The sequence below is a fragment of the Onychostoma macrolepis genome, chromosome 25 (assembly GCF_012432095.1).
Source record: "Onychostoma macrolepis isolate SWU-2019 chromosome 25, ASM1243209v1, whole genome shotgun sequence".
Taxonomy (NCBI): domain Eukaryota; kingdom Metazoa; phylum Chordata; class Actinopteri; order Cypriniformes; family Cyprinidae; genus Onychostoma; species Onychostoma macrolepis.
The window spans coordinates 1,626,661-1,639,499 of record NC_081179.1 but is presented as its reverse complement, the minus strand read 5'-3'; the positions used below and the strand labels follow the sequence as shown (position 1 = coordinate 1,639,499).

General features: G+C 33.7%; 1 protein-coding gene across 1 annotated transcript in view; it reads right to left on the bottom strand.

The window, feature by feature from the left end:
- Window positions 1-12,839, bottom strand: part of tmem117 (transmembrane protein 117) — a 77,462-nt gene that overhangs the window by 34,321 nt on the left and 30,302 nt on the right. The window contains 1 exon segment of the mRNA XM_058766910.1: window positions 3,340-3,472. Within this exon segment, the coding sequence (XP_058622893.1) occupies window positions 3,340-3,472 (133 nt within the window).

Below are 12,839 nucleotides of genomic sequence, written 5' to 3'. Positions count from 1 at the left end.
GTGTCTGCTCCAAACATTTGTGTTCCTGCTCTCCATGAACACCATTACCTGTAAAACATTTAAACAAGAGTAAAACTTGAAACTTTGAAGCTTCTGAAACTCGGCTTTCATTGGCTGATGTTGTATGAACAGAAACCAGCAGAACAAACTTGACCAAAATCACATCCTCAATGTCTTTTGGCCTTTCTCTAGATGCTCTCGCTGGCTCTGGGGTCACTGAGGATGAAGAGACCACAGCAGCATCCGGTCCAGATGAGGCAGTAAGGTCAGGTGGAGTGATGGAGCGTCTCATCCATGGCACTGGACCATTTCCAGGATGCTGCTGTGGACTTCTCCATCCTCACCAGTCTGCACACATTTCAGATCCTACAAAGATGCACAAACACAATGATTTGATTACTTTATATTTTCCCCCTTTTTTCTCACAAACACTGCCATCACCTTTCTTTGCAGGTCCTGCTCCACCACAGCAGACTGCAGTAAATGCACAGGAATCAAGAATCAGAAAAGTGCTGAAATAACTCTGTTTGAAATGACAATAATTAAAATAAACTACAACTTAAGATTTAAAAGATGTTTTATTGATGTCTGTAGTGTACTCACTGAGAGCCTTTGATGGCAGCATTCCTCCATCAGTCACTCTTCACCGGATAAACACACGTGTGTCTCATCTGTCCCTGTAACATCAGACAAGATTCAGTCAGCTCTGTGATTTATCTGATCAATACCGCATTTACATGTTGAGGTAGTTGCTGATGCATTAACTCACTTTTTATCCAACATAAATGCTCCTCTGTTTATCAACAGACTAATAGACAAATAAAAGAGATAATTAACGTTTAGTAACTTCATGTAGATTACATTCATGTAAAGCAGTGTTGACAACAGTGAATTCTACATAATAACACAAATACATCACTCACTCAGATGTCTATATCATGTCTATTAGATGTGCTCATATGCAATTCTTTTGGAACATTTTCCTGCCACATATTAAATAGTCTTTAAATAGTCTTTTTGTAGCAATAGCCAAAAATACATTGTATGGGTCAAAATTATAAATTTTTCTTTTATGCCAAAAATCACAAGGATATTAAGTAAAGATCATGTTCCATGAAGATATTTTGTACATTTCTTACCGTAAATATATCAAAACTTTAATTTTGATTAGTGTGCATTGCTAAGAACTTCATTTGGGCAACTTTAAAGGCGATTTTCTCAATATTTTGATGTTTTTGCACCCTCAGATTCCAGATTTTCAAATAGTTGTATCTCAGCCAAATATTGTCCGATCCTAACAAACCATACATCAATGGAAAGCTTGTTTATTCAGCTGATGATGTGTAAATTTTAATTTCGAAAAATTTACACTTAAGATTGGTTTTGTGGTCCAGGGTCACATATGGTTTATGTAAATTCACTCTGGTGATGTACGTGAGCTACTGGAGCTCTCCTGTTCGCTCTACATAATAAAACGTGTTTTTACCGCAAAATCACAAATATACTGTACTGTTTAAGCAATTCAACAGTTTGCTACAGTAGTTCAACAAATATGATTTTAACACAAGGAACCTTGTTTTGGTTTGTAATACTCACATTTTTAAACACCCTCGTCGCTGTTCATGACGTATCCTCTCCCGTTGCCTCCTGGGATAGAAAAGTGTCCATCGATGAACACTTCAGAATCTGGGCTGAAGCAGTAGGACACCCGGGGATTTCTCGCCTACTCTTTTATGAATACTTAAGTTTTCGAACGTACTTCTTTCTTCACGTACTCTTTTTCCCTACTATATAGTAAGCAGGCATATAAGGACACAACTTAAGTATACGTACGTCCGACTCTCACAAGAATTAGTGCACTCGCCTACTCTTTTATGAATACTTATGATTCAAACACTTACTTATTCGCTCGCCTACTGCTTTTTCTCTACTATATAGTAGGGAAGTATGCGATTTCGAACGCAGCATCTCACTTATCTTGCTGAATCATTCAGCGGTTCTGGACTCATTTACTCAATTACTATCATCTAATCACCACAACTAATTATTGGGAACTTCCTAAAGTGGATAAAAGAATCATTAATGGAATTAAAGATCCAGAAATCGTTAAATTCCTTACAACTGCCATCCCTAATCAGAAAACCTGGGAAGAGGGAATGAAAGAACAACTCTTAAAAGCTTCATTTAATCTTCTGATTTAAGACATTTGAACATCTAGGATGAGGAATAAGGAACAGGCTTGGGAAAAGAGAGACATTCCTTTTCAGAATTGCAGTGTGATGACGTTTTAATCCAAATTTTGAGCAAAATCATACAAAAGATCAATAAATAAGTGTCTTTCTGTTGCATTTTTGCACGCAGAACGATCAGCGTAGTCTGATTCAGTAATGATTTTGTTAGCTGATTCTTTTGAATGAATCATTCAAAAACACCCATAAATCAGTTGGTTATTATGTAGTCTGATTCATGAACAAATTAATCTCATGAGCTTGTTCATTTATCAGAATCACTCAAAAAGAATCATGGATCAGCTTCAAATACTCTTAAATTTGAATCAATCAGTGGTTCTGGACTCATTTATGGAACCATACAAAGACAATAAATAAACATATTTTTGTTGCATTTCTGAACACAACAACAAACATACAGAATGTTCAAAGTATTCTGATTCAGTAATGATTCTTTTAGCTGGTTCTTTATTATGAATCTTTCAAAAATACAAATCAGTTTTGAACTCTATGGTTATTGTGTAGTCTGACTTATGAACAAATGCATCTCATGAACTGGTTTGTTAAACTGAATTGGTCAAAAAGATTCATAAATCAGATGCACGCAAAAGATTTGAATCCCGGAGTCATCCATTCGACTCAATCAGTTTACTGAACCATAACTGCATTAAATGATCTTCTTTCTGTTGAATTTCTGCTTACAACAAACATACAGACTGATTCAATAAAGGTTCTTTTAGTTGGTTCTTTTTAATGAATCACCCCAAAAAACATGGTTTTTATGTAAGAGGAATTATGAACAAATACATCTCAAGAGTTGGTTCGTTCAACTGAATCACTCAAAAAGCACCATGATTCAGCCCCAAACACACTCAAAGATTTGAACCACAAGTCATCCATTTGAATCAATCAGAGGTTCTGGACTCATTTACTATCATCTAATAGTTACGAGCAATTACTGGGACTTTCTAAAAAGAATAAAAGAATCATTAATGGAATTAAAGAGCCAGAAATCGTTAAACTCCTTACAACGGTCATCACTAATGAGAAAAGCTGGGAGGAGGGAATGAAGGAACAATTTTTTTCTAATTAAAGACAAGATATCTCTTACCCCATCCGTCCGCTCACGAGCAGAATGAGGTTATAGATGTGAGAGAAGATGAAGAGCGAGAGAATCGTGCTGAAAAACATGGTCATCCAAGAGCCGTGGTCCTCACGAAACATCTTCAGACGCAGGAGACGACCTGAGACACCAGAGAAACCGCATTTAACATTTAAACAAATAAGAGTAGTGCATGTGTTGCGATGCTTAACCAGATCATGATGATGTGTATGTGATAAAAGACACTTAAACCAATTAATATTACTTTATTCATATTTTGAATGAGCTTTTATTTCTATAATTTCAGTTTTTATTTTTAGAAAATGTTATGCCCTTTTTGAATTTTTATTAGTTTTTGTTAGTAATAGTAAAATATTACTATTTAAGCTTAATTTATTTTTATTTTAGCTTTAGTTTTAGTTCAGTTTTTTTAAGTTAGTGCTTCAACCATGGCAACATTTCTTACTTTCTTTTTTAATTATAGTTTTATAAACTTCAACACATTGCAACACAAACACAATCATACATCGGCCAAAATATTGTAGAGGCAGGAAAAATTAATCATGTAATGACAACACAAAATGAATAATTATACACTGAAAATAATGATACTAATTTTTTTTTAAGGTAAGCGGTTGCAAACAATTTATTTTAGCTACATTAAAAAAAAAAAAAAGTTGAAAGTTAGTCAACTAAATTTGTTTATTTAAATGTAGCTAAAATAAATTGATTGCAACCACTTATCCTAAAAAAATTTAGTAAATTGGGAGATCACGTGACCTCGAGTCCTCCGCTCTGCTCACTCTGTTAAATATTATACAGTCCTGTCAGTATCATTGAATGTGAATGGCCTAAATTCTGCTGTGAAACGTACTCGTGTATTAGAATATTTACACCGTAAATCGATTTCCTGTGCGCTGATACAAGAGACACATTTAAAACAATAAAAGAATAAGTATTATAAATTGGCAGCCTTCTCCTGCGCTCTTAATAAAACAAAGGAGGTGCTTATCCTTGTTAACAGGAAGTTTAACAATTGAACACACCAGAAGTGATGAGGAGGGTAGATTTGTTTTTTATCTGTTTCAAAATACATAATAATAGGTTAGCATTGGTCTCTATTTACGGTCCGAATGACAAATGTTTCCAAAACACTACTTGAGCAGACGGACTGTCCATTAGTGCTGGGTGGTGATTTTAATGCAGTCGTAAATCCTGCTTTAGATAAATCTCAATCTGATACAACAGTCAATCCATCTTCTAAATTACTGAATAAATTTATCTCTGAGCTCAACTTCATCGGTCTTTGGAGAATTCAGTATACTAAATCTAAGGACTTCACTTTTTTTTTCTTCTAATAAACGTAAGACTTTCTCTAGGATTGACTACATATTCTCAGCCCATCTTTAATTTTGTGTAATTCCTCCATTTCTATATTACCAATTTTATTATCTGATCATTCTGCTGTGTTGTGCAATATTGTGTCCGATATTGGAGCACAGATTCTTTTAAATGACAAATAACTTGCTTGAGTTTGAGTTTAAATGGTGTGCAAATGGTGCTTTACTGTCAATTTGTGAGGATGGGGAAATAATGTTTAATTGGTGATTTATGGTTGTCTTTTTGAGCAAGAAAATTGCAATGTGATGTGTGGGGTATAATATAGTGGTGGTTTTATTGTTTTAAATAAAGTGGGTTAAAAGTCAAAAAAAGTATTTCCGATATTAAAGCCAAATCCCCTAGATGGCACTTTAACACGTCATTATTAAGTAATCAGACCTTCATTACTTCTCTAAAAGAATATATAAAGGAATTTCTTTAAATTAATATGCCTCAAATACTGTGGGAAACGACTAAGTGTACTATACGAGGATTCTGTATATCTTCTTTCTTTTTTCCCCTCCCTCTCATCTCCTTTTTGACTGGACTTTTAAAGTATTGATTATATGTCTTTTGTTTGTTTTGTTTGTTTTGAATGGATGTTATGATGTTGTGTTTGAAAATAAATAAAAAGTTGATAAAAAAATGTTAGTAAATGAATATTTTTTTTCAGTGTAAGTAGGGCTGCACGATAAAGGTTTAATCACTTGAATATCTTATAGAATTATTGCACTTTCACAACAAATTAAGAAAACATCAACCAGCGTTATTATTGTTAACTAAAATTAAAACGATTAAAAACATTTTCGTTAAAAATAAAATAAATATTTAATATAAAAAAAAATAAAAAACTTTATTTCAACAGTTCTCATTTGAATTCTGAATTGAATTTAGTTTGAATTGAACTAAAGTTTAAATAAATAAATACACAACACTGAATTTTCCTCTCAAAAAGCTAAAACTATACAAGAATTCATAAATTATGTTAATGTTTTTTCTATTAAAACAACAAAAAAGTGCATGTATTCAAACAACAGTCGAGATTCATGTTTGGATGTGTTGCAGATATCACAGATGATGTATAAATGACAAAAATAAAAACAACAAACCTAAATAGAAGAATACAGAGAAAGAAGCGCCAACTGAAATCTAATTTTCATTACGTTTTTCATCAAATATTTATATTTTACGTTAGCTTCATGTCTTTTACCAAAAATCGTTTTAGTTAACAACAGTAACCCCGCAGAACACGTTTTCTGTTGGTATCGGCACGACCTTTACTGATCCAGACATGATAATTAGCACCTGGAAAGCTGCATACAACTAATCATAATTTCTGCTGATTAAAGCGTCTGTCCACACGTCGAGCGCCAGGTTTTGCCTCACAGACCCAATAAACCCGTCAAAAGCGTGCGCCTTTGTATTTTCCTCAACACCAATCGATCCCCAGAACTGCTGTTTTGGTTTCATGAAGAGGCCTACATCATTACAGCGGCGTTATTCATGACCTGCGAGGAAATTTCCATTATTTTCCTTCACCTGAAGGATCAAATGACAGTAGGGAACATCTTTCTTTGTCTCTGGCTCTCTTTCAGAGCGTGAGATTGATTCAGATGTCGGGGAAGCCGCTCTGAATGCTTAATCGCGCCCTTCAGCGTCTGTCACGGAGGTGATTTTGGTCCTGCGAGTGGAGAGGAAGGTTTCACGGCTTTCGAGTGTCTGTTTAAAGTGATTAAAGGCGACTAAAGTTAAAGACAGTGTCAGTAGCACTTACACGGGCCGAGTCTGATCATTACACACGCGTGGAGCATTTTAACTACGCTTTCTGAAACCTACAGTCAGCTGCCTTGGTGTGTACACCGTACATAGGGAGCATGACTGACATTTGGAGCACACTACATAGGCAGCAACTCAGTGGAGATTTGATTCTTACTCCGTATATCTGTCTTGTTTTCCAGCACAAATATCTAAGCATTCATAGATCAGGGAGAAGCAAAATTACATCAGATATTTTTATCAAAAAGGATTAAAAAAAGAAACATATCTGCCAATGCTATCAGAAAAATAAAACTGTTTTTTTCATTGAATTAATGTTATTTTTTTCTGATCCAACTGAAAGATATTTTTCTTGTTTAAAAGTTTAGGCTCACTTAATGTTTCTTAGTATTTATGGCATGTTCTTCAATGAAATATCAGATTATCCTTTAAGTATTCTTTAATCAAAATATATTTTTAAGGAGACAAATTACTATAACATAAATTTTTTAAGAACTAATATCTCCAAATGGGGTCAGAAAAACGTGTTTCCTCTTTAAATCCAATTTATATTTCTGACTCCACTGGAAGTAAACACTCAGTAATCAAATAAATAAAATTGTGTGTTTTTTTTTTAAATTAAGTAACTTTATGCTTAAATCAAGAACAAATATCTGCAAATGGGGTCAGAAAAATAAACTTGTTTTCCTTTTGAATTAAGTTTCTTTTTCTGATCCCATTGGTGGATAGATATTTGTTCTTGCTTTAAGTATAAGCTTACATTATTTATTTATGTATTTATTTATTCATTAGTATTTTTGTCTTGTTTTTCAATAAAATATTTAAACATCCTTAAATCAAGATGCATTTATTTGAGTAGCAAAATGACTGAAGATATAAAGTCTTGTTTTCTAAACAATAATAATAAAAAAACGTTTCCCATTGAATAAAGTTTATTTTTCTATCTCCATTGACAGACATTTGTTCTTGTTTTAAGCAAAAACTTGCTTGTTTTATGAAAAAAAAAAAAGGCATCAAAAATAAGACTTAATATCTTAAATGTCCAGATAATGTATCTTGATTCAAATAAAAATTTTTTATATCAACTTAAAATTTGGAACATAAGTTATTGAGACATAAGGCTTTAATTTTATAGCAATTTTGGATTCAAAAATATTTTGTAAAATATTTATTTTATATAAAATATAAGACATTTGGTACAGTGCATTTTCTTTACAGTAAATGTAAACTTCTATAACTTTTTGATACTTTAATATTTTGAAATAATTCCACTTCTGCAATAATCTACAGATTGTCTTCTTTAAATAAAAGAGTCCTGTTAGGTCTGTATTCCAACGCGTTCATGAATTATAACAATATAAGTTTGGATAGTGCACTTTCACGTCTTTTTTCAAAAATGGAGGGGGGGGGGACACTTAATTTTCAGATATTTGTACAGGAAAACAACAGAAACAATAAAGAAGAAAGTATTTTTGCAGCATTATCTATAAGCATACTGAGATGACAACAACACAATACTCTAATAAACAAAAAAATACACAAATAATAAACATTTATTATCGAAATCCATCATCTCATTGCAATGCATTCTGGGATGATCTTCTCTGCAATTTCAATATGCTTTTTGTCTTTCTGCCCTGTGAAAGTTACAGTATGTTTCATAATACACTGAACCGGATGAGATCAAGGACATTTTGATTCCTTAATCATTCACGACCCATAATCTTCACATCTGCATTCCCATTTCTTCGCTCTCCATCAGAAATGAAGTTTGCCTATCTTTTATATGCTTCAATCATTTCAGGAAAGATTCAGTTCGTTCAGTTATCAGTGAATCATCAAGAAAACTCTCTCAAAGTGAATTATTTATTCGCAAAGCTTTCTGAAAGTTGCATCACGTCTCGGCCAGACAGAAAAATCTCATTTGGAGTCAGTGAAAAAGTAGTTCTGCTAAATGAAAATATCCATGTCTCACACACACACACACACACACAGAGAGAGAGTTTTAGCACCTCACAGTTTGTTTTTCTAGCACTAGTGTGTTTGTTTAGCAGTTGACGGTTAATTTTTCAGCCGCTTTACAGCTTGTGAGCTTCTTTCCCGGATACTGACATTCTCCTGTCAGCGATCCGGTGCAGAGCGATTCATCTCTCCATTAGATCGGCGCTCGGGGCCACAGACTGGCCAACCGCACCGGCCTGAATCAGCAGTAATATATTACGCATATTGTGGCAATGAGAGGAAGTGTCCTGCTCATTAGAGCTGAACATTTCCATCTGTCCCGCTAACCCTGTCAAACTCACTTTAACTAACAGCGGCCCCAAGAACAAGTTGCCATAATTATTTCTTTAGCAGCTTCCTCTAATTACCAATGAATGTTACCATAGTAATTCCTGGATGAGACAGCCTTGGCATTTACATTAGCATGCACACATACACACATTCATTGCATAGTGTATTTTTGTCTTGTTTTCCAGCACAAATATCTAAACACTGCAATGAAAAACTACATGACATTCTGCATGCAACCTGCCAATAAATGCTAGAAAGTATGCAAATAAATGGAAAACTGCCAAACAACATATTTGTAATGAGTATTGTTGTGTTGTTTTTTTATTACAAATATCTAAATATTCAAGACAAGACAAATTTCCTTGAAGCTATTTTTTTTTCTTATAAACACATTACAAAAAATAAATAAATAAAAAGAACAGTGCCAGTTCAGTAAGACTACTCTTATTTTAAAATCTTACTGATGCTTCTCAAGTAAATTTATCTAGTTTTTTAGACTCCGTTACTGGAAAACATATAGAAACAAACAAATTAAAAACTCATTAAGAAGCAATTTGCACATGCAATGGGAAAAAAATAATACAAATTGCAATTCAGTGCAGTTACTCAAAAAGCATCAGTCAGGTTCTCAATGCTGCAATTAACAAAGGCAAGTAAATGTTTATTTAAAAAAAAAAAATCAGTTTTTCAGGCTGAATTAACTGCATATTGCTGGAAGAAATGCATGTAAATTACAGAATAAGTTAGTGTTCATAAATGGTGTGTAGAATGTACTATGTAGTATGTAGTGTGCAGTATGTAGTGTATGCAGTGTGTACAGCATGTAGACTGCAGAAAAAGTGTTCATAAATGGTGTGAACAATGTAGTATGTAGCATGCAGTATGTAGTGTATGCAAGACAATACATTTATACATTAATTTATTGACAAATAATGGCAAAAAAAATGCATACTTCTCCAAATACTAGAAGAAAAATCTTCTTTTTCCAATTTACAATATTGCAAGGATTTAAAGTGCATTCATAAAGAACAAACTGTACAAGCACTTTTATCACAGCAGCATCAGCTGACATCGAGGAAATGAAGATGGACTTGAGATTTCTCTGAAGATATAAGCTGCGATATGAGCACAAACCCAGAGAGACGTTTGAAACGCGTCCAACCCGTCATGGTGAACAGTCAGATACACGCTTCTGCTTTATAGAGACGTTCAGCGCAAGGCCTCACAAACGCTTCTGAATGCCTTCATTTGCAATGACACGCTCAGACTGGAATGGTGATGATGTCCGCTGGATGAAACGGCCATTTCTGATTTTTTGAAGGTAATGTCTACATATTCGTGCCAATCAGAAACACAGCATGACGGGTCACATCACTGATATTAACCGAGTTCAGACAGATTCTCCAACATCGGCATCGTGATCAACCTCTGAAACAACATATTAACGACGCGAAACCCCCGTGAGGTTCCATCAGCATCAAACTCACACCTCATTTGGCCCACGTTCTCATCTCAACCCTTCTGCTTAACCTCTTTAGCCTGTTAACTAACTGTCTGTCTCTATGGAAACCATGAGGTTGAGTGATAAAACTGCTGTAAAGTGCTGACAAGATCTCGCAACCTGGGAGGAACGGGCGAGATGATTTATGATGCACTTCTTATTTTATTCCCTGACATAAGGAAAATGTGTCCTTTAGAGGAGAGTTTTATGATAATTATTTATGAGCTCATATTCTGAACGCTAATTTAAAGTGGTGTGTGTACTATGTAGCGTGCAGTATGTAGTGTGTGTGTGGAGTGTGTTTTTTTAGTGTACCGTGTGTAATCTGCAGTATGTAGTGTGTGTGTGGAGTGTGTTTTTTTAGTGTACCGTGTGTAATCTGCAGTGTGTAGTGTACAGCATGTAGAATGCAGAATACATTGGTGTTCATAAGAAGAATGAAGTATGTAGTGACATATGTAGAATAAAGTATGTAGAGTGCAATTTGTCGAATAATGTTAGTATGTAATGTGTTTTCTGTAGTTTATAGACTGTAATGTAGTGTACAACATGTAGATTGTACAATAAGTGGGTGTTAATAAATGGTGTGTAGAATGAAGTATGTAGTGTGCAATGAGTTTTATAATGCATGCAGTGTGTAGTGTTTTCTATAGAGTACCAAGTGTAATCTGCAGTGCGTAGTGTGCAGCATGTAGATTGCAGAATATGTTAGTGTTAGTAATAAATTAGTGTTCACAAATGGTGTGTAGAATGAAGTATGTAATATGCAGTATGTAGAATATAATGTAGTTTAGTGTACATCATGTAGATTGTAAAATATGTTAGCATTCATAAATGGTGTGTAGAATAAAGTATGCAGTGTGCAGTATGTAGTGTAGTGTTTTCTATTGTGTACAGTGTAACCTGCAGTGTGTAGTGTACAGCATGTAGATTAATAAGTTCACGTTCATAAATGATGTGTAGTATGTAATGTGCACTATGTAGTATATAATGTAGTGTACAGTATGTAGTGTGATTTCTATAGTCTATAGAGTTTAATGCACAATGTGTATTGTAAAGCGTGGAGATTGCAGAATATGTTAGTATTCATAAATAGTGTGTAGAATGAAGTATGCAGCATGTAGTGTGCAGCATGCAGAATATAATGTAGTGTGCAATATGCAGTGTAGAGCATTTTCTAATGTATAGAGTCTAATGTGTAGTTCGTAGTGTACAGCATGTAGATCGCAGAATAACTTTATACTCATAAGTGGTGTAGAAAATATGTAGTATGTAGTGTGTTTGTTAGTATTTTGATTATAATGTGCAATGCGTAGTGTATGTAGTGCATGCAGATTGCAGAATATGTTAGAGTTCAGAAAAAAAGTGTGTAGAATGAAGTATGTAGTAAGTAGAATATAATTTATTGTGTGTGTATTGTGCAGTATGTAGAATATAGTGTGCAGTATTTCATGTGTTTTCTATAGCATAGAATGTAGATTTTAAAACATGTTAATTTGTGTATTGTGCAGTATGTAGCGTGTGTGTAGTGTGTTTTCTTTAGTGTTTAGAGCATAATGTAATGTACAGCATGTAGATTACAGAATGAGTTAGAGTTCATAAATGCTGTGTAGAATGATGTATGTAGTATTTATCATGCAGTATGTAATGTATGTAGTGTGTACAGCATGTAGATTACAGAATAAGTTAGCGTTCATAAATGGCGTGTAGAATAATGTGTGTAGTATATAGCATGTAGGTTTGTTTCCAGGTTTGTTTTCACATGCATGCTGTAAAATGTAATTGTTCTGAAATATAGACATATATTACTATAATGATATTATGACACCTGTAATATTGCTGAGGATAGAAGGAGGATCTTTAGGAGTTATTCATGGTATTCTGAAAGTAATCGGTTACAGCTTTTACACATTAAAATGTCCTTTTATTGATTGATTTCTATATAGTGTACAGAGCATAAAGTAGTGTACAGCATGTAGATTACAGAATACGTTAGTGTTACTAAATACTGTGTAGAATGAAGTATGTAGTGTGTACAATATAATGTAGGGCTGGGCGATATGAGCAAAAATTAATATCTCGGTATTGTTCGGCTGATTTGCGGTATACGGTATATATATATTTTTTGTATTTAGATTAAAAAAATAAACAAATAAAGTGAATCTAACCATATATTGTATTAAACCCCTCTAACATTGTAACATTGCAATCTAAAAACAAAAATAATGCTTTTAAAGCAGAAGTTAAATTTACTAAACTAAAAATTAAAATAATAAAAAAGCACAGACTAATTGAGTAAAAAGGCTGTTTTGATTACTCCATTACAGTCACTTTAGTTAGTGCTATCATACAAATACACTTACTTGTAGGTTTAAAATTCTACATATGACACACATAGTTATTGCGCTCCTATTTCATTGCGCTACGTCTGTTTGGCGCCCGTGTCCAAATACGTCACATTCTTATTATTTTTAAACAGTAAGAAGCATCGATAAGAAGATAAGTTGAATTGTTTGCAAACAGCTAAAAATAAGAAGTTTGCTGTGTTGGTAAGTAAAAA